The 22406-nt window shown below is 43.6% G+C and overlaps 1 protein-coding gene across 1 annotated transcript; it reads left to right on the plus strand.

Moving 5' to 3' along the window:
- Positions 1-1158: 1158 nt before the first annotated feature.
- PIWIL1 (piwi like RNA-mediated gene silencing 1) lies at positions 1159-22301 on the plus strand. The gene is made up of 21 exons (XM_075110466.1): positions 1159-1336; positions 1930-2018; positions 4556-4706; positions 5440-5565; positions 7056-7270; positions 8355-8476; positions 9122-9202; positions 10135-10332; positions 10699-10810; positions 12758-12878; positions 13500-13617; positions 13775-13889; positions 14868-15055; positions 16150-16222; positions 16560-16760; positions 17069-17172; positions 17652-17722; positions 18244-18397; positions 18699-18824; positions 19936-20083; positions 20813-22301. Exons 2-21 carry the CDS (start codon positions 1938-1940, stop codon positions 20927-20929), a joined length of 2622 nt encoding a protein of 873 aa, XP_074966567.1. The 5' UTR covers positions 1159-1336; positions 1930-1937; the 3' UTR covers positions 20930-22301.
- The last annotated feature ends 105 nt before the right edge of the window (positions 22302-22406 follow it).

The following is a 22406-nucleotide window of genomic DNA, read 5'->3' on the forward strand; positions in this document are numbered from 1 at the left end:
TGTGAAGTATAGTGTGGACACTGGCACCTATTTCTACCTGGAATAACAGAGAACAAGGAAAAGGAACCTTGTCCTGTATTCCCTGCAGGCACCTGAAAAATTGTAAATAACCTCATGAGATCAGGCTTTTATAAAGGTAAGGTTTTAATTAGATGTTCTCTCTCGTCCCTTGAAGCCAGTGACTCCAGATGCATCACAGCCATCTAGTCTTTAAGCAAGGGCACACTTAAAAACAACAGAAATGTGCATTTGAGCCTCGGCGCTGTCTAGACATCCTGTCCTTCCACAGAAGCGTGGAAGAGCTTGTGTACGGAGCTAATTCCCACTTAAGGCTGCCTACTTCCAAGTCATAAGATCCGCTAGCTCTGTTGTGAAGTATCTAAAATACAGGTTGTGCTTCTCTGCAACAATCATAACAATTCAATCAGCCTTGGTACTTAGAAAAAGGCGTTTTTTCTTCTATTTGATTGCTAGTCTGCTGAAGAACGTATCCCAACGGAAGGACGGCTGCTCATGTGTTGGAGTTGTTGATGCTTAATTGGATTGTGTCAAGTCACTCCTGCCTACAGTGTCCATGCCCATCGCATCCATTGCCAGCAATTTGTCTGTGTTCTGTACATTCCTGGAAAAGAGCAGTAAGTTTAAGTGGCATCGGTCACTGACAAATGCCGCCCTTCGCTGAAACAAACTAAAGAGTTTTATTTCTTGTTTTATTGCTCCACCTTCTGGTTAACTTAGTTTTCAAGCAATCTGGGATAAGGAGGAAACAATTTTTAGCGGGAAAATCGTCCTCTCACGAAGGCGACAAACGTCACTCAAAGGCCCGGTTCTCGGGGGCACCGACGGCCGCACGCGGCGGCGGGTGCTGGGGGGGGTCCCTTTCTGTCACGGGCCGCCCGCGGCGGGGTTGGGGTGGCCGGGGGGGTGTGGGGTGGCCGAGGCCCCCCGGCCCTCACGTCTGCAGAGCAGCGCCGGCTCCCTTCGGCGCCCGATGGCGGGAGCAGCAGCGGGAGCCCCGCGCGACCCCCGGCCTCGCGGGGGCCTCACCAGCCAATCGGGGGAAAGCGGGCGTTCCCGCCTCGCACGGCCAGCGCGTGCCGCCCGGGGGCTGCGCGCCTGCGCCAGCCTGAGGGGTGGGGGGGGAGCGGGGGCGGGCGGTAAGTCGTTCCGAGGCGAGCGGGGTCCGCGCGCCTGCGGGCCCCTCCGGGCACCTGCGGCTGTGAGCGGCGCTCGTGGCCTCGGCGGGAGCAACGGCGCGTGGCGGCGTGAGGAGGGCGGCCTGCTGCGTCTCGCCGGGGCGGGAGGAGGGTCCCTCCGCGGCTCGGGGCGCGCTGAGGTAGCGCCGAGGGCGCGGCAGGGCTGGCGGTGAGCGGGGCCGCCTCTGGGCGCGGGTCTGGGCCCCGCAAAGTGCTCGGGGCTGGCGGAGAGGCAAGGGTCGCTGCGGGGGGAGAGGGTGGACAGGTCTGGGGGGCGAGTTTGCACCGTCCGGGAGCTGCCCGGGCGGCAGGGCCTGGCCTGTGCGTTGCGTGACGGTGCCCTGCCCCTTGCATAGCGTAACAAATCAGTCCGGACTGAGTCTCAAGGGTAACCTGAAAGTGACATCAGTAGGCCCCCAGTGATACTTGGCTGAGGTTGCGGATCCAGCCATGCTCTCCCGTATAGTTGCCCTTCTTCACAGCTTCAGAATTTGTGGTGGGTTGTGCTAGTCAGTTCAAAATTGACCAGAAGAACCATGACTTCCCACACTACCTGTTGTGGCTGTGGTAGTGTGGAGATCCAAGAGCAGGGAGGTTGGCAGAGGAGAATGTATTTTACTGAAACAGTTGAAATTAAACAAGGGCAAATGCAATAGTGTTCCACGTAATATTTGCTGGAGTAAGGACGGGGAGGACAAGCTTGAATGCTAATGCTGAAGTTGGTTTGTCTTAGAAGAGAAGATGACAGGAAGAGCTAGAGCCAGAGCAAGAGGAAGACCTCCAGCGCAGGAGGCTGCCATTCCTTCTGTTGGAGCTGCGTCTGTAAGTTAGTTCTCTTTTTAATTAGCACAGCTAGGCTTTGAAATGTCATAGCTCAACTATTTCCTATCTTATTATGAGGTATATATGTTAGATGATGTATATGCGTATATTGTATCAGGTGTACAGTTATATTAACACCTTCTAATTAAGGAAATGTCTGTGTTTTTACAAACTGCAGCCAGTGCCACATACCTGGAGACTTTTTAAAGCGGTTCCTCAAATTTGTCAGTTATTAGGACTCATCTTTCATTTGAGAATTGATCAGGCTGGAGGAGCATCCCTGGTCAGTTTCCTGCCAATGTCAGATGAGTTTAAATGCTGACAGAAGGTAGTTTGCTGTTCTGTTCCTCAAACAGTTCTTACTACTGAGGTTTTTATCAAAAAGAGTTAGTGAGGTTTAAAGGAGTCTGGGTTCCTTACTAATGTCCTCACAACCCTGTGAAACTTTCTTGCTGCAGAGGTAGGAAACAGGATAGGTTGGCCAGTCCTGGGAAGCGCTTCCCAGTGTGGAGACTGCAGCTTCCAAGGAGAACACTGAGAAGGTGGAGCTTGGCTCTTTGTAGTGGTGCATGGTGGGAGGATGAGACACAGTGGGCACAAACTGAAGCAAGGTTTGTGTTTTGACTTGACATAAAGAAAAATGTTTCCATGTTGAGGAGAGTGAAACACTGGAGCAGATTGCCCACTGAGGTTGTGCAGGCTGTGTCCTTGGAGATGGGATAAATCTCTGAGCAACCTGATCAGACCTCGGGACTGACCTTGCTTTGAGCAGAAGGTTGGGCTAGAGACCTCCTCAGGTTTCTTCTTCCAGCCTGAATTATCTGGTGATTCTACGAAGGACAGAACTGTTGAAAACCCCCTTCCCCACACCTGTACAGTGACCCCTGTCCCAGCACGATCTCTTGGTTCAGGTTACGACTTGACGTGGAGCTCTGCTCTGATCCTTTAATGGATGGGAGAGGAATACGGTAGCACAGGACAGCAGAGCTCAGTATCTAGCTGTTGGACTGGAGAGTCCATGTGGGTGACATGCCCACTTCCTTCAGGGGAGGGGATGTAATATCGGTGGGAGAGGCAAAGCAGAACTGATCTTTCCTGAACTACTCTTATAAACACTACAGGGAGCACAAAACTTGTGACAATGTGCTGTTACTGCCATAGTACTGGCCTCTGATACTTTTTGCATATACTCTTTAGGGTTGTGTATGTTCAGTCTTTGTAGTAGTGCTTATGGGTATTTACAGGCTTCTTAGAGGGTATGCTTTTGACAGATATTAACATGTAAAAATAAGGTGGAGCGTATAAGAACAGAGAGGCCTGCTCAGTTATGGATCTTGTGTTCGGTGTCAGAATGTGCATATGGGAATCACAAGACGTGCCGAGAGCTCCAAGAGCAAAGGAGCAGAGGAACTCCAGGACTGGATTGCTGGCAGGTTGTGTGACACTGGGTCAGGGGTTCCTACTGCTGCGTTGTAGGCCAAGGCAGAGTCAGGCTGGCTCTCGAGCTCAGCTTTCATCGTCGTCCTTGATACTGGACTCTTGCTTACGCTTAGAGAACTTGATTACTCCTGGAGGGGCTAACTTGTGGGGCAGGCTGCAATCCGGTAACATGAATCTCTGAATTGTGGGATTGCTGGTGGCTGAAGGTTGTGTGTTGCAGTTCTGCCAGGCGTGTAGCTTTTTAATATTATTTATTATTAATTATTTATTATTATTTCTTGGGCAACAAAGCTGGTGAAGGGTCTGGAGAGCAGGTCTTATGAGGAGAGGTTGAGGGAACTGGGGTTGTTTATCCTGGAGAAGAGGAGGCTGAGGGGAGACCTTATTGCTCTCTGCAACTGCCTGAAAGGAGGCTGTAGTGAGGTGGGTTTGGTCTCTTCTCCCAGGTAATGAGCAATAGAATGAGAGGAAATAGCCTCAAGCTGTGTCAGGGGAGGTTTAGATTGGATATTAGGAAAAAATTCTTCACCGAAGGAGTGGTCAGGCATTGGCACAGGCTGCCCAGAGATGTGGTGCAGGCACCATCCCTGGAGGTGTACAAAAAAAGGTGTGTACGTGGCACTTCAGGGCATGGTTTAGAGGCGCGGCGGTGTTGGGTTGGTGGTTGGACTTGATGATTCTAGAGGTCTTTTCTAACTGTAATGATTCCGTGTTTCTGTATGATTCGGTAGACAACAAAATTACAAAAGCTGTTTTTATAAAATAATTAGTTAGCTACTTTGAAGTATCAGAGGGGTTGTTAAGAATGAGAAGTCCAGAAATTTTGGTTAGGGCTTGGAAGGAGAAGATTTGTATTTACTACTAGTTAAAGAATATTAACTGAGAGAAAAAATTTTCCTGAACCCCATTGTTTTGGAGTCTGAAGTACAGACTAGTAACTCTGCTACTTAGTATAGGAAAAAAGATGTAACCTTACGTACTGTTCCCCTTGAGTATTTGAGTGTTCTGTACTTGGTTAGTGACTTTGTTTTGCTGTACTCTTGGAAGTGTGCAGTTTCTTCACTTGCGGTAGGAAAGGTTGTTCCCAACTGTTGCAGGTTCAACAGACCTTGCCCAGTCAGCCACCTGGCCGTCGGCAGCCTCAGCAGCCAGGTGTTCCTGCCTCGGTATCAGAAGGACCTGGTGGCCGTGGGCGACAGAGGGGCCCTCAGAACATTCCGCGAGGCTCGAACGGGGGAAGGCCAGAAGGTCAGAAAGGGTGCAAAAGTTCATTGCTCACAAGAGCAGTGTTTTGAAGAGAATGCAGTTAAGACATTCTTTAGACTGTATTTCTAATTTTTCTTTCCAAATCTTACTAATAAATCTAATTTTGAAAAAGTTCCCTGTACGTACCCTTGTGATGATGGTATTGTCATTCTAAGGTGCTCTATAACTGAACCAGGAATTTTGAAAACTACTTGAAGTGTGCTGTATTCCACCTGTACCATGTCCTCTGTCAAAATAGTTTAAAAAAACCCACTAGAAAGCAGCTGGTGCAATGAACTGCATGAATAGTAATAGTAAATTTCATTTTGATACTTCACTGTGTTTCTTGAATCTTAATATGGAAATTAAATTTTCTTACCTATTTTGCATCACAGTGTATTTAAACATTTGAGTGCTAACTGGAGCTGAAATGAAATACCTGCCCTCCCTGTATTTGCCGAAGAGATTACTCATTTGAAGGGTTTAAGTATTTTTTTTTTTTCAACTGGCTAGTGAGCTGTTCTGTTTGTTTGCTAGTTAACTGTCTGTAAATCTTAGGAAGCTATGTCTTATCTAAATGCTACTTTTAAAGAGAATTTACTACGTAGCAAAAGCTGAAACTTAACATTTCATAATTTCTTAATTTTATAGATATCTGACTTTCAAAATAGAATTGTATTCTTATTTGTATACATAACTTGATTGTAATTCTTCTTCTTCCTCAATTTCAAAACAGGATTACAGATTTCAGCAGGATTTCAGGAATTGTCTCTAGCAGATAGGGGTGGACGTCGTAGAGATTTCCATGACCTCGGAGTAAACACTCGGCAAGCCATAGAACATGTACAGGAATCAAAAACTGGTACGTTCAGATCAGACTACAGAGATATAAGCATGTTGAAGTGAAAAATAGTTTTGCTTTGTTTCTGCTGTTAGCATCCCCTAGAGAGCCAAATTTAAACATCTTCATTGTGTACTAGAAAAAGTCTGAGGAGGAGCAGTAAGATGGCATGGCTGTGGCCAAAGGGCTGTGTAGCATTTTAAATCGCAACTGTTCAGACCTAACTGGTGATCCTTGTGTGTTCCTGATGTCCAGTTCAGGCAGGACTCTTCAGGACTGTAGGTTTGTAACACATTGACCAAATAAATTTGTAAAGATCTCTTAATAAATGTGGAATTTGAGACCTCCTCTGAAGTAACTTCTTAGTTTAAATAAAAGGTGATACGCTTCTTTGAGGTGAAATCATGCATATGAAAAGAAGTAAAAGGAGGCTGTCATGATGGTCCTGCCTTCTTGCTAGAATGCAGCCGGTTTAATGTTCAGCAGTGCAGGTTGTGTGCTGATAATAGTTTGTATTGCAAGTGGCTCTGTGAGACATCCCAACAATGTAACAGCAACTGTAGTCTGCTGGTGCGTAACTGAATGATGACTGGAGCATGCCACGGGCCCAGGAATGGTAGGGCTTAGGTCTGCTCAAGTTGCTCTGGGCCAGAAGCAGTATGGTTTTCTTTCTGTCCTAGATTTTCTGTCTAGAGCTATGCTGATGCTAGATCATGGCGTGCAGCACTTAGTAGGCAACTGTATTGCTGGCATTTGGTTTTTTCTTTACAGCTTTGTACAGTTTTCAAGTATGATATACATACTTTATATGTGGTAGGATTTTTCTTGTTTTCATCTGGGGTGTTGTATTTCAGATAGGAAAAAATGAGTAATGAAAACCAAATTAAATGAATGATCCATAATTGTCTGCAATGTGGTTTTCTTGTATTAGACTTTTGTCTTTAAGTCTAAAAGAAATTCAAGTGAGACATGAAAAAAACCAAGGAAGAAATACTTTAAATGAGTGAGTGATCTGGAGCTAGTTCTTACTGTTGTCATTTTTGTGTGTTTATTTGAAAAATCCTGAAATACCAAAAGAAATGTCATCTTGTCACATATGGATGGGAACGTGGGTATCTCTAGTGATTGATACTCTTCTAGGTTTTGTTCTATGTTTATGATTCATGTAAAGAAAGGAAGTTTATATTTTGGTGGAAATTCATCTCTCTAGTACCTGGTACTAATCCTTTGGGAAACAGGTTACTGGTCTAAACGCTTACCTCATTTGACGTGGGAGTTTTCCTGACAACTGAAGGGATTATAAAAAGCTGTAATAAGCGGGTGAGCGTCTACAGTAACACTATGCCTGCGTGAGCATTTCCTACAGCTTACTGAGCTACAACAGTTGCTGAACACAACTGACCACTAATCTTTGTCTGAATGCCTTAGGCTTTTAAAATTTCTTCAGGCTGCTGCATTAGTATAAACCAGTAAAATTTTCTAACTACTGGGGTGTTTGCCTCTCATTTTAGGTTCTTCAGGTGTTATGATAAAGTTAACTACAAATTACTTTCGTTTGACGTCTCGACCCCAGTGGGCTTTATATCAGTACCATGTTGGCTATAATCCTGAGATGGAAGCACGCCGTCTTCGATCAGCTTTGCTTTTTCAGCATGAAGGGCTAATTGGGAAGACACATGCATTTGATGGATCAATATTATTCTTGCCAAAAAAACTGGGGAACAAGGTATGATGTGAGAAGGCTATTTTATTTTTTATTTTGACTTGCATTTTGTGATGCTTCTTGTTTCTTCTATTGATCTGGGTTAGAGAATTGATGTCCCATGAACAACATTTAGTTGGATTGAATATATTATTATAAGACAATTTGCTTGTGTAGAGAAATTTGGTAGTAAACTTCTGGTTCTAATACTGAGGTTCTGCAAGCTAGAATAATCCTCTGCACTCAAGTGGATAGTACAGACATTATTAGTAGTATTATTTATTATTTTTCATAACTCCTGTACTTTAACATCCAGCATAGTTGAAAGGGTGGATGTATTTGGTGTACATGGCAAGGTTTTGGTTGCTGGGGAGTCTGGGGTGGCCCCTATGGGAAGAGGCTAGGGGCTGCCACACTGTGCTGTACACAGCCATGTCCAGCTGGCTTCACAATGGACCCACTAAAGAACAAAGCTGAGCCCGTCAGTGAAGCTGATGGCATCTCTGTGTATTGAAAAAGGGGGAAAAGTTGCCAGAGCAGAAAAATCTGAGAAGGGAGTGGCAGAGGGCAAATGCCATGTACTGCTGGTAACCCCTGCCTCCCCGCCCACCCCTCGTGCTGCTCAGTGCCTCGCCAAAGGGCCTGGGTGTGACCAGTGGTGCTGACGGGACAATGACGACAGAGGAATCCAGGGTGGAATTCAGCCTGAAAAAGAGAGAGCGGGAAGATGTTTTCACTGTGTGTTTTAATGTTTGTCTTCTGAACTAGTAACTAAATATATATTAATTGCCTAATACTAAGTTTACTTCCTCAAGTTGAGTCCTCTTCCCATGATAGACATTGGAAAGTGATCTCCCTGTCTTCATCTTGAATTCAGCTTCTGTGGGGATGGCCTCTGTTCTACTACATTAGCTGTTTTCATCCAAATGAACAAAATGTTTCAGGTTGTAGTTTACTGTCATAACAGGAAATCCAATTCCTGTTTCAGCTAAGTCTTGAATTATTACTTAAAATCTTAATGTACAAGTCCAATTCAATATTAATGGTACAAAGTCCAGATAGAGCCCTCTTTGCGTCTGGTCTTATTAACCTGACTTCGCTTTCTCAGGTTACAGAATTGTTTAGTAGGACTCGAAATGGAGAGGATGTGAAGATAACAATCACGTTGACTAATGAGTTGCCTCCTACTTCTCCTACATGTCTGCAGTTTTACAACATCATTTTTAGAAGGTTTGCTGTCCAAGTTATTTTTAGAATGACTTCTTATAAAGACATATCTCACTTAAGCTTTTCCGTTCTGAAGAATGGCCTATAAATCAGTATTAAAAAATGTAAATTTTTAAGCCTTTGTAGGTACCATTACTCTGTGGCCAACCACATCTGGTGATGTTTTAATGTGCAGTTATATGCATGTTTCTGGCACGTGTTAGTGTGAAATGAGTTCATACCTTTTTCCTTGAGCAAGCAGATTCACACTGGAGTGCTGACTGTTGTGGGCAGTTAGTCCTATCTCTGCCCTCCTTCTGTGTCTCTGGATTTGCCTCTTAAAGCAAATAGTAGTGCAGGACCTTGAATTACTTTTTTTATTTTTGCTGTAATCTTTCCACTTAACCTTGGTACCTGGACTACCTGGTTCATCTGAAATGTAGCTTGTTTAAACTGCCACCTTCAGCTGGCTGGTGAAGGGTTGGGTTGTACGCTAACTTACTCTCAACTGATCATCATTAATAAGTGTCCTTGGCCTTTCTAAACTCAGTTTAACAAGAAGTTCACGTTTGTGACTGTTTCATGTAGTCAGAGGAACAAAAAATGAGGTTGTGCAGAGTTTGATAAACTGAATAATATTGTAAATGACATTCATATTTCAACTTCTAGGCTTTTGAAGATGTTGAATTTACAGCAGATTGGACGTAATTATTACAACCCCAGTGACCCAATCAGCATCCCTAATCACAGGTTTGGCAAAAAAGGGTACTCGGGTTTAGGAGGGGTGCAGGGAGAAAGGCTGATATTTTGATACTGCTCTGGTGATTTACTTTGTAATAAAACCATGGACTTAAAAACTGGTATTGCCAGGAAGCATGAGACCTTGTCCTCCTAACTTTGTTTCTTCTCTGTGTAAGATCTCATTACTTTTCACCAGTGTGTGTTGTGCTATTACATTTTACTCCAGTGTCAGAAACCTTGTTTAAACGTCTGTAAGGCTGAGATCTCTGAATACTTGAATTCTGAAGCTAGGGATTGTCCAGCCTTCATTCAGAAGGCCATTTAATCTGCCACATCAGTTCATAGCTGGCCACACCCACTGAACAGGTAGCTGTGGAACTCGCCTGTTGCTAGCTGTTCTGGCTTGCAGGGGGTCCCAGCAGGGAGCGGGGACAACGTGGCTCATCCTTCTGGCTGGCCCTGGGCCTGTTGTACGAGTTGGGGAGCTTGAGTTTGACTGGGGCCCCATCACACAGCTGTGGTATGCTCCTTGCCATTAACCTAGGTGACATAGCCTGGTTAGTGGAAGAAACTGGACAGTGTTCGACTAGATCAACTGTTGGTCTTTCTCTTTAAAGCATCTTGAATACTCATACACTTGGTATTTAAGACTAAGAGCATGCAATGAATTTCTTAGGTTTTGAGGCATCCTTTCTTTCACTTCAGTTACATTGCTACATCATTAAATAATTTTTTTTAATCTTAAATTGACTGAAGATACCTGCATTTAAAATATTTTTAATTTTGTTAACCTCGAGGAGCTTGTTTATGTTTGGATAATGGTTTCTTTGTGTCTGGATTGCTTTCTACTGTCTGGGGAAGTAGCAGACTGAAGTAACTCAAGGGGTGAGAATAGAGATGCTTTAAAGCACGCTAAGGTTCTGTATGTTCTCTTTTGACAGGTTGATGGTTTGGCCGGGCTTCACAAGCTCTATCCTCCAGTATGAGGAAAGCATTATGTTATGTACAGATGTGAGCCATAAGGTTCTTCGCAGTGAAACTGTGCTAGATTTTATGTACAGCCTGTATTACCAGGTCGAAGAGCAAAGATTCAGAGATGCCTGTGCTAAAGAGCTGATAGGTTTAGTTGTCCTTACAAAGTAAGTCTCTTTGGACTCTTGTTGTCTTAGAGATCTGTTTATGTTTTCGGATGTTCCATGTCCTGAAGTATACAGTGAAGCATCAGAAAGGGTGAAAATGGTATCACTGTCAAGCTAGCAAAGAAGTTGAGGTGACAGCATTTACAGAAGCAGGAAGTACATACTGGATTAGTTCCGGTTACATGGGGTTTTGTTACACTTTAGCTTTTAGTAGAATTGATGGCCTGTTACAGTTGAAAACTTGAAGTTACTGCTGCTGTTAAGAGCAAAACTGTCAACTTACACAAGTATTAACTTTTTTGTCCTGCAGTTCTATTTATTTTCTGTTCAAGAATTAAAAAAAAACTAATGAAATTGTTTGTTTAGGTACAATAACAGAACATACAGAGTTGATGACATCGACTGGGATGCCAATCCACAGTGTACTTTTAGAAAAGCCGATGGTTCTGAGATCAGCTACGTGGACTACTACAAGAGGGTATGGAAACTTAACTGTCCATGTGCGCATTATGCTTTAACTAGAAATGTTAGAGCATTGTTAGAGGTTTACTTGTGATGCATGGATTTGTAATTCATAATTTTCTTTAATAGAATTTTATTTTTAATGGATACTCTGTAATCTGAGAGCAGTAAGTAACCTGTGCAGCATGATTCAGCATGAGTAGTCCATCCCAATGAGTATCGGTCAGGCAGAAATGCCAGGAGGCCTGCAGAGGTGAGCAAGGAGCTCCTGGGAAAACTCAGAAAGGAAGTGTAGAGAAGGTGGAAGCAGGGACAGGTAATCTTGGAGGAATACAGCAACGTTGGTTAAGAAAGGCAAAGCCCAACTGGAATTTAATCTGGGCAGGAATGTTAAAGGTAACACGAAGGGTTTCTATAAGTACATAAATGGCAAAAGGTAAAGTAGGGAACAATTAGTCACATTCTGTGAGTGAGGCAGGGCCCCTGGTGACCCTGGAAAAAAGGTGGGGTACTGAATGTTGTCTTCAGCTCAGTCTTTACTAGCAAGACCGCTGTCAGGATTCCCAGGCCACAGAGAGCAGGGGGGCGTCTGGAGCAAGAAAGACATTCTGTTGGTGGAAGAGAGATCAGATCAGGGAATACTTAAGCAAATTAGGCATTCCTAAGTCCATGGGCCCTGATGGGTTGCAGCTACAAGTAACTGAGGCAGCTGGCTCATGTCATTGTGAGGCTGATGTCAATAATAACTGGATGATGGTGGTGATAGGGAAAAGTGCTGGAGGAAATCAAATGTCACTCCTGTCTCAAAGTTCAACGGGGATGACACAGGGAACTAGAGGCCAGTCAGCCTCACATTGATCCCTGGGAAGGTGATGGAGCAGCTAATCCTGGAAACCATTTCCACACACCTGAATGACAAGAAAGTCATCGGGAGTAGTCAGTATGGCTTCACCAAGGGATAGTCATGCTTGACCAACTTAATAAACTTCTATGAGGAAATGATTGGCTTGGTAGAGGAGGGGAGAGCAGTGGATGTTGTCTACCCAGACTTCAGTAAGGCTTTTGACACCGTCTCCTGCAAGGTCCTCGTAGAGAAGCCGGTGAAGCGTGGGCTATGTGAGCCAGCCATGGGTGAGTGAATGGCAGGCCCAGGTGATAGGTGACACTGTGTGGAGCTGGAGGCCAGTAACTAGCCTGGGGGTACCAGGCCAGTGCTGGATCCAGTCCTGTTTGACGTCATCATTTATGATCTGGATGCTGGGGCAGAGTGTACCCTCAGCAAGCCATGCTGATAATTTACTGGAGGTAGAATATATGGGCAGTCATCTTCAGAGAAATTACTGTTTGATACTTTTGGTTCTTTGAAACAAAGTTCATGTATGTCTTTCGTACATGTCCTTTACCATCGAGGCCACCACTGTAATTGTGAAATCTTTTTCTGCATGTCAGTTTCAACTGTTTGGTTCTTGGCTTTTTTTCCCCCTCTAAACTAAATTAGCGACTGCAAGACAGACCAGCTCTTGCCAGATCCAAGGAAAGGTTGCAGGAGGGTTGAATTTCAGAAACTTCACTTAGAATCTTGTTTAATTCTTATGGTATCTTGAATTAAATTGCTCGGTAGGGCAGGAACCTTGTCCATTACTGAACTGGAATGAGCATCCTAATCTTGAGTTAGATGCTGCGGGTGATACTGTCTCGAGCAAGGCAGGAGCATTGTTTCTGTTGTCTCTTACAAGTCAATAATTTGATGGCAGCAAGAGAGAGAACAGTGCTTTCCTCCAGGGACTTTTTCTGACAAAACCAGTTTCTCTGAAGTTAGATGTGCTAACTGAATTGAACTGGTTGCTTTTTTGTTTTTCTTTGTTTTAGGGAAAATAGTAATTTTCTAAAGTGAGCATTATTATTAAGAAAACTGAGTGTTTGTTATGAATAAACTAACGTACAAAATATATTTCTAATACAGCAATATAATCAAGAAATTACTGACCTGAACCAGCCTGTCTTGGTCAGTCAGTCTCAGAGGAAGAGAGGAAACATGATGCCAGGACCTGTGGTTCTAATTCCAGAGCTGTGCTTCCTAACAGGTACTGCAGCATTTTGTCATATCAAACCACCTATCAAACCATAATCACTCTTGAAACTGGTAGTTTGGCAGCAGCCTCTTGCCAAGTTAAACAGAAAGGTTTTGTTTGTATAAATGTGCGTTTAGAAACAAGTTTTGTAGCTAAAAGATCAGATCGTTAACTGAGGCTGAAAAGTTTAAGGGTTTTGATGTTGCATAGTCTCTATGTACAGTGTTCAATATTGGCCCGCTGATAACTCATAGAGTTTTTTGGTGGTAGAACTTCTGTTGAAAAAGAGAAATTTACTATAAATTGATAATTTTGTAAAATAGGTATTTTCCTCTGAGATACTCACTCTGCACTAGCAGTACCTGTCCATCTCAGTACTGTTTTGTTGTGCTTTGGAAGTGTAAATAAAGAGCTGTGTGTCTTGTGTGGTTTCCTCTCAAGTGCAAAAATCCAGAGATTTTCTTTCTATGCAGATGGGAACGTACATACAGGGAGCAACTGAAAACCTTGGTTACTACTGACACCGCTTTACGTGTCTGCAGTACATGCGTAGCTAATCTGCAGGACTTGCAAGTTCACTTTTCTTAGTCCTTAGTCTAACCCATACTCAGAAGAAGGTTTTGCTGTTGACAGGATTAACTGAGAAGATGCGTAATGATTTTAATATGATGAAAGACTTGGCTATTCATACACGACTGCCACCTGAGCAAAGGCAACGTGAAATTAGAAGACTTGTTGACTACATCCAAAAGTAGGCTACCGTAATATCTTCTGTACTTCTTTATCATGGCAAATTTGCAAGATAATTGTTTTTTTGCAACAAACTTTGGAAATCTTACTGGTTTTAAAAAAGAAGCCTCAGCAAGAACACATTTATTTCTTTTAAATTAAATCTTGTCTTTAAACAGGGATGACAATGTTCAGAAGGAACTCCGAGACTGGGGATTAAGCTTTGATTCTAATTTATTATCCTTTACGGGAAGAGTTGTTCAAGGAGAAAAGATCCTTCAATCAGGAAACATGGTAAATAAAACGACTTCTAAAATCTTCTGGATCTCTCACTGATGAAGCAAGTTCTTAAGGAAGGAAATAATCCATCATTTATAAACCAACAGCTAGTATGAGAGAAAACGTTTTACACAAGTCTTTGTCCAAACAGGAGACTGGCAAACTCGTTAAATTGTTTACAAGTTCTGTTTAGAAACACCTGAAGATTTTTCTGGCTTGCGTTACAATAGTGTCTGCTTTGCAAAAGTGCCCCTCTGTCTAAATGGAGTCGTTTCAGATACACAAACTGGGAGACTAGGGATGTTTCTAACTAGTTTATTAAAATACCAAGGCTTCCAAATGAAAAGCCACTAATTTCAGTTCACTAGATAGAACACATATGGCATCTGTTCACTCAGCAGTGGGATGACTTTCCAGTATAAATAGCTTAGATTTCAAATAAGCCCCAGATTGTTATAAAATGTTATATATTTGCTCTGTAGTAGGGGTCTCTTGTTTTGGGTGGATGCTGGATGGAAAAGGGCATTCTACACAGACCAAGGTGCTGTATCTGTGTGTTTGGTAAAGCTTGTTTTATTCTTGTTATTGGAAAGATCTGATAACTTTCTTATAATACTTTTCTCCCATTTTTCTCCCATCATTATTTTTAATAAGGTAACTGCTTGAGAAAAATAAAAGTAAGTCAATACATAAACAGCTATGTCTTTGTAGCACACAAAATATGCAGCAAATAGCAATAATGGATCTGGGCTAAAAGTCATAAGTATATTTGCATCACTATGAAACATTTGAAGAGCGTAGGATTTCTTGGAAGGGCTAGGTAGAGCTTATTTTAAATTAGTGACAATAGCCGTAAAAGAACAGAATCAAATCAAGTCATTTGTTGTAGGCAGAAGTGTTACAGTCTGTTCCTGAAGCGTGTCGGGACTTGGTTGTGGTATAGTTTGTTTGGTAGGGTGCTGATTTTCGTTCTCTCCCATCTCTTATTTACAGTTTGATTACAATCCTCAGTTTGCTGATTGGTCAAAGGAAACTAGGGGAGCTCCCTTGATCTGTGCAAAGCCTCTGGACAACTGGTTATTAGTATACACACGGCGCAACTATGATATTGCTAACACGTTACTTCAGAATCTGTTTAAAGTCACACCATCTATGGGAATCAGAATGAACAAGGCAACCATGTAAGTGTCTTTAGAAAGCTGATGGGAAAATCATTTTGTAATTACTAAGGTCGTCCTGGTTTTGGCTGGGATAGGTTGATTTTCCACCTAGTAGCTGGTGCAGTGCTGTGTTTTGGATTTAGCATGAGAAAAATGTTGATAACAGAGATGTTTTAGTTGTCACTGTGCAGTGCTTACACTAGTCAAGGACTTTTCCAGCCTCCCGTGCTCTGCCAGGGGCACAGAAATGGGAGGGGAGCATACACAGCCAGGACAGCTGATCCAAACTGGCCAGAGGGGTATCCCACACCATGAGACATCATGCCGGGGGGCAGCAATCGCTGCTCAGGGATGGGCTGCACATTGGTCAGCAGTGGTGAGCAGTTGCATTGTGCATCGCTTATTTTGTATATTCTTTTATTATTTGCCGCCTTTTTCTGTCCTGTTAAACTGCCTTTATCTCAACCCACGAATTTTACCCTTTTTTCCCTCGATTCTCTCCCCCATCCCACTGGGCCGGGGGTGGTGAGTGGGCGGCCACATGGTGCTCAGCTGCCTGCCAGGTTACGCCACAGCGTGCTCGGTCTGTGAAATGAGGAGATAGTGCAGTATGTCACACCACTGACTTCTGTGAGATTTTTGCTTAAAACTAAGTTGCTTTTAGTATGCAAATTGTTCAGTTTTCTCTAGCGACTGATTTCGTTACTTGTACTTTCATTTGTGAGATCTTTCGCTGGGGGTTAGTGTGCCAAAGCCAAACAGTGTTAGATGTATAGTCACTGAGCAAAGCCTTCTCAAGTGGAGCTATATGCAAGACAAGAAGGAATATATATTTTCTTGCTGACTTTGCATGTATTCTAATTTGTTCTCATTGCAAATATCTTCCTTTGAGTACCTGTGCTTGCTTTTAACTTTGAATATCATTGCTCTTGGAAGCCAAAGTTGGGGATGGTTCCTCTTAATCTTCAAAGCATGTGAATATTGTATGTTTATTGATAGCTATAAATGTGACACATGATGCAGTACTGATGCATAATGAGCATTTATGTTTTTGCTAAAGTTTCAATAGCTGTTAGTTGTTTTTTCTGTAAGCATTTTTTTCTCTTCCTTTTCAGGATTGAAGTAGATGATAGAACAGAAGCTTATTTAAGGGTTTTACAGCAAAGTATCACCCCTGACACAAACATAGTAAGTACTTGAATCCATAATTTCAAATCAAGTTGATCTCTATAATTGGTGTTTTAAGACGAGTGGGATTCATACTTAGGAGCCAAGAGTCTTATTTCCGAGAATCTCCTGCATGCCTAGTCATGCCGCTGATCAAACCCAGACTAACTGCAAGCATCCTGGGAACGAGCCTTTGGACTTGGCTCTGAAGCATAGGCACTGAAGCTTTCCAGGTATTTCCTTCACTGTGAACACTTGAGTATTTCTCTTGAGCATAAGAAACTTTTCCTAAAGAACTACAACTGTTACACAAATCTGAAAACGCAGCTGCTTAAAAACACTTTTTTTTTCTTTAAAGGTAGTTTGTGTTTTGTCTAGTTCCCGAAAGGATAAGTATGATGCTATCAAGAAATACTTATGTACAGATTGTCCCATTCCAAGTCAGTGTGTGATTGCTCGCACCTTAAGCAAGCCTCAGACTGCTATGGCCATAGCAACAAAAATTGCCTTACAAATGAACTGTAAAATGGGCGGAGAGCTTTGGAGTGTCGAGATCCCAGTAAGTAATTTTTTTTTTTAATGGTAACCGTTTTCTTTATTGAGCCTTACTTAAAAAGCAAGCCTATGTCCCCAAAATGAAAATTGAGTATTCTTTGTGTAGTTTGCTTTGTGTCTGTGAGAAGAGGCATGAAGGCAAGTATGATGTAAGGAGACATTTAATTCAGGAATTCAGTGCCCGTGCTTTACTTAAGTGTCCTGAGACCATTCAGCTTATGTCAAGATGTAGTTACGCTGTGGGGGGGCGATCGTAGGTGCTTTGGCATGTCTTCACCTACTAATACGTGTTCTGTGTTGATTCCTTTGAAGCTGAAACAGGTGATGGTTGTGGGAATTGATTGTTACCATGACACTTTATCTGGAAAACAGTCAATCGCAGGGTTTGTCGCTAGCCTGAACCAGACAATGACACGGTAAGGTTTGAATGCTAGAGGAAAAAAAAGAAAATCTTTTATCTTTCCCATAATTGAAAAATGATTGGCCATCATGACAGCATCCACGTTGATTTGCTGTACAGTGTTAATAAGAACTACGTATTGTGAACTATTTTTCCCATGGCATCCCTTAAGGAATAGCCTTGTCCTTTCAGTGCTTGGGAGAGGGGGCACGGGCTGGGGTGGGTAGAGGACACCAGGGTGGCAGGCGCTTCTCCCTTTGTGCTGACTTCTGTGAAAGCGTTTTGCTCGAGAGGAATTGCACGTGGTGGTAAGGTGTTTGTCTGCCACAGGGGCTTTGCGAGGGAAATACGCTCGTGGTACACTGACTCTTGCTTGACTGCCTTGACCCACAATCGTCATGAAGACTGACTGGTCGTAGCTGTTAAAAAAAATAACTTTGCTGGAGGAAGCCTGGGAAATGCTTTGAAGGTCATCTTTTGTTTTGTTCTTCACAGGTGGTTCTCGCGCTGTGCTGTCCAGGGTCGTGGGCAAGAACTTGTGGATGGGCTCAAAGCCTGCTTGCAAAGTAAGGGAAGGGTTTCTGCTCTCGTTGAGGCAGATCTGAGGAATGGCAATTTAGGTTCCTCAGAACATGCCTCCTCAGCCGCCCTGAGGCGTTACCGACTTGCACTTAGATAAAAACAGATTAAAAATACAGTGTTAAATATTGCTGAAAATTAACAGCATGTTGTGTACGTTCTTTCATTGATTCATGTATTTCTTAACAATGAAATACTGCTAATCAGTGCACTTCAAAAAATGCTTTAAAGGAGACGGATTTGAAGGATGACAGCTCCTTGCTGTGAGAGGCCAGTGGAAGAGAGAGTCTCCTTCAGTTCTCTGTTTGTGTCTGTATGCAGGTAAACCAGGATTCTCTTTGCAGGTAACGTTTGTGTATCATGATGCTTGCCTGTTTCAGGTTACTGAAAGATTGCGGACCTCAGGTTTCAAAACTTACTGCTGTTTTTCCAGTAATAAAAATCCCTTTTTATTTTGGAACGAATTGTCATTGTAGCTAACAGCTTTTACTCTTTTTTTTTTTTTAAGCTGCTCTAAGAGACTGGTTCAAGTGGAATAAGTATTTGCCCTCTCGTATTATTGTGTATCGTGATGGTGTAGGAGATGGACAGCTAAACACTTTGGTTAACTATGAAGTGCCTCAATTTCTGGATTGCTTGAAGAGTGTCGGTAAAGACTACAAGTAAGCCTGTTTCCACCAACCCCCTTTTTTATACCGTGAGAGGAATGCACACTGGGGTACAAAAAGTGGTGACAGAGGAAGATTGTGTCATCTTCCTCATTTATTTTTACTTCAGCTCAGATAACTGCTTTTCTGATGACTGTTTATGTGATTTGGGATACCTAACTTGTGGTAGAATGGGAAAAGTCTCCAGTACCCATGCCACATGAGTATCCAGTCTGCTCCTGAAATGCCCTCCGTGCAGTTTTTCAGGATAGTTTTGTGTTTTTTTTTTTCTTTTCATTTATTTCCTTTAATTTAGCCCGAGACTTACTGTGATAGTTGTGAAGAAACGAGTGAATACCAGATTCTTTGCACAGTCTGGTGGAGCACTGAAAAACCCACCCCCTGGCACTGTTGTCGATGTGGAGGTCACCAGACCAGAGTGGTAAGTTAGCAGAGAGGTAACACGTCTGATAATAGAGGAAATGTGTGCGATGTTAAATTGACCATGAGATCAGGTAGAAGAAATCTTGCCGCCCTTCTGTCCCTTTGAAAAGAAATTGTAGTGAATGTGTAGATGAAGGAAACAGAGAAGCTTAAATTTTATGAATTCATTATGCAGTTATTCCGTATATTTCAGAATATTATAAAAGCTTTAAGTAAGTATCAGAGTACTGTGTGTGCTTTAAGTACGTGTCTGTGAGTTTCACTTTTTGGTGTTTTCTTTTGTTGGTCTGCAAAGGTTTAGTACCGAATGCGTGCCTAACGGTAGGCTTGCCTGACTGTCCTTACTGAAATTAAATTCTGTCAGGCCACAGTTCTGACGTTGCCCACAGACGTCGTTACTTTGTACGCGTGCATTTCACGAGCAAGTGTTGGAAGCGCTCCGTGGTGGTTGGGAAGGCACCAGGCGAAGACTTGGAGCCGTAGTGATGCGCGTGGGTAGAACACGTGCACAGATCTCACCGACTTCCCTCGCCTGCTGTTAGTAGTGATCGTGTTTGCAAGCCACGCTCGTGAGCCGCAGGGCAGGAATGTGGGAAGTGCGAATGATGAAGGGCTCGACTGTGGTCACGAGCGCTGAGCGCGCAGGGAACAAAGCGGTTGTGTGGCAGCGCGCGGCTCCCCTGGGGTGTTTGCCTTTCCTTTTTTGTGTTTTACCAGCTTGCTGCAGGTGTCCCAAGTGCCACTGGTGACAAACACCCACACGTGGCGCGGGGTGCTGGGGTAGATGAGCAGTGTAAGCTGAGTGCGTGTGCGGGGTGATGGTCAGGAGGAAAGAAAACTGCATGCGATGATGGTTACGATCCTCACGGTCTCACAACCTGTTCCATACAGTGAGATCACTTACGCTTCTCTGGATCTCCTGGCCTTTGAGAAGTAGAGGAAGCTGATTATTTTGTGACCAAAGCATAAGTGTACTTCTGGGGTTTACTCAATATGCACAAAGTGACTTGAAGAAAATAAGTAGCACAAAATTGTGGGGATTTGCATTTTTCTAAGAAAAACAGCCCTTTCTGTACTGGACTTCTGGGGTTTTGTGTTTTCTGTTACAGGTATGATTTCTTCATCGTGAGCCAGGCAGTGAGAAATGGTTGTGTTGCACCCACTCACTATAACGTAATTTATGACACTAGCAAGCTGAAACCAGATCACGTGCAGCGTTTAACCTACAAACTTTGCCACATGTACTATAACTGGTCGGTAAGTGTTTCCTCTGGGAAGTGAGAATATTGTCCTCTAAGATTGTGCGTTGCTATGCAGTAACAACCCACAAGGAGGTAGGAACAGGTACCCTAAAAACACCCATGCAGACCCTAAGAGCCTGCAAGAATGCCTCTTGACCGAGAGCGGTGGTTTGAGAGCCAGACGTTTTATACTTATGTGATCTCTCTCAAGACTGGAGGTTACTTTGATATTTATTCCCACTAGAAAACTCCTGTTGTTTGGAGTATCGTTCCCAAATTCTATGTCAAAAGCGACACAGAAATGATTGTTCTGTACCTGCAGAAGTAATTATTCTTTGTGTAGAGATGGAGCCGTGTTCCTCCACTTGCCTCGAGGCTGCCTCTGTTGCGTTCCGCGGTCAGCGCAGGCCTGAGGCGTGCTCTACATGTCAGTTCGGAAATGCTCCCCCCCGTCGCACCCTGATGCTGTGAGATCCAGCGTCAAATGTAAACCTGTCTGAGAGACTCTTCTGGGGCGAGCAGGGGAATGGAGTTGGCGAGGATTTTGCCTCTGTTCTATAAAGTGTGGGTTTCTTTGGTGTGTTCAGTGTATGTGAGGTTATTTTCATAAATCTGCACAAACTACAGGGTCTATAAATGTTACATGTATCCAAACTTTTGAATCCCAGGGCTCTCTGTTACAGTGAATGCATGCTTATTGAAATGACTTGGAAATAATTCCTTTTTTCCCTTTTTCCTTGTGCAGGGTGTTATCAGAGTACCTGCTCCTTGCCAATACGCTCATAAACTGGCTTTCCTTGTCGGTCAGAGTATTCACAGGGAACCAAACCTGCTGCTTTCAGACCGACTTTACTACCTTTGAAGTTGAGTTACCAGCTGAAAACAATAGTGCAGCCCCTTTCTAGGGAACATAGAGTTGTCTGGGTGTTTGTGTGGCTTGTGTTGGGGTTTGGTTTTGCTTTTGGGTTCTTTTTCCTTTGTTCTTAAGAGACATGTATGGGCTAAGGAGCACGTGCAGTTGTGGAACTCCATTGTAGCAGAAGGTGAGATGGCAGGTCTGCGTTTTGAATAGGTCACTGCTTGCTACAGAAACAACGCGATATTATTTTTTAATACTTACTTACTGAAGTGTTTCTGGGATTCTTCACAAGAGATGATCAGTTGTTCTTATTTATGTTTTGGGGAAGTCTTGCACAGAATTATTTTAGCATACAAGATAGTTACGCAGACCAAACCCCAAACTTCTCTAGTTAGCACATTACACTTCTGATTTTCAAAACACGATTGTTGCTTCCTTGTTTTTCTCAGCTGTTAAAATGAAGGCAAAACTTTGTCTCCCAAACTATTTCATACCTTAAAAAGAGGCTGTCAGCCGTTCTTGGTTATCAGGGCTTTGGTTTAAGATTGCGTAGTGCTGCAAAACCTGTGGGAGGGTTTTTAACGCCTGCCCGCATAAGTGAGGTGCGGACCAGCTGGCAGCTGCCTTGTGCTCACTTGTGCCTCTCGGAGCGGCGGGAAGCGAGGTGGGACCGCCTCCAGCTGCACAGCTGAGGAGGAAGCTCTGGGTCTGCTGGAGCTTTGGGGACACGTGCCGGAGGCGGAGCCGTTCCTGCGCCGCCTCGCAGCTGCGGGAGCACCTCTCTTACCTCAGGCTGCACGGCGCTCTCCGCAGAGAGCGACGCCTTTGAGCTTGAGTGCGCTTGCAGGGGCTGCGTCACTGACCCTGGGCTGTCCTATTGCCACGCTTTGGCTTAGCCTTGTAACTTCATGTTTACTTGATGGCGTGAGTAAACCAGTGCTTCAGCCAACTGCAGCTTTGTAACTGGAATGAACTGAATTTCTTGGTTGCCATTGTTTAACTGCATGCTTGTTAAAGGAGGAAGATAATTTCCATCAAAGAATAGCAGTGCACTGACTGATGTGCAAAGGAGGGGAGGTTTTACTCTTCATGGAGGTTTTACTCTTTTGGTTATGCGGCTCCAAGTGCCAGGGAGTGCTTCGGCCTTCGTTTGTGTCGTACTTCTGAGACTTCAACTGGCACCCGTTCCGCGGGAGCAGCTTAACTTGCAAAGCAAACGGCAGCTGTGTTGGTGGGAGGCGATTTCAGGTTTTTGCGTTACCGGGCAGAGTCAAACTAGTGCATATGGAAGAATGTGGATTGGTGCTGGGTTTTTAAACTAACTTGTGAACCTTGTTCCTTTTCTTTGCAAGATTTAAATAAAGTTGTCGCCGAACGCCTTGCTTGTTTGATTGTGTGAGGTGTATTTGCACACGTACATCAAGGCTGGGCTTTGGGCGAACTGTGTGACACGCGCCAGGGTAACGCTCACCATCCGGGA

Source organism: Phalacrocorax aristotelis, chromosome 15, assembly GCF_949628215.1.
Source record: "Phalacrocorax aristotelis chromosome 15, bGulAri2.1, whole genome shotgun sequence".
NCBI classification, from domain to species: domain Eukaryota; kingdom Metazoa; phylum Chordata; class Aves; order Suliformes; family Phalacrocoracidae; genus Phalacrocorax; species Phalacrocorax aristotelis.

Bases quoted from the DNA above. Each gene is read 5' to 3' on its own strand.
- PIWIL1 (XM_075110466.1), top strand. From the start codon at position 1,938: ATGACAGGAAGAGCTAGAGCCAGAGCAAGAGGAAGACCTCCAGCGCAG. The intron at 8,477-9,121 runs GTTTGCTGTCCA...TTCAACTTCTAG, and splicing joins TACAACATCATTTTTAGAAG to GCTTTTGAAGATGTTGAATT. The intron at 18,825-19,935 runs GTAAGTTAGCAG...TTTCTGTTACAG, and splicing joins GAGGTCACCAGACCAGAGTG to GTATGATTTCTTCATCGTGA.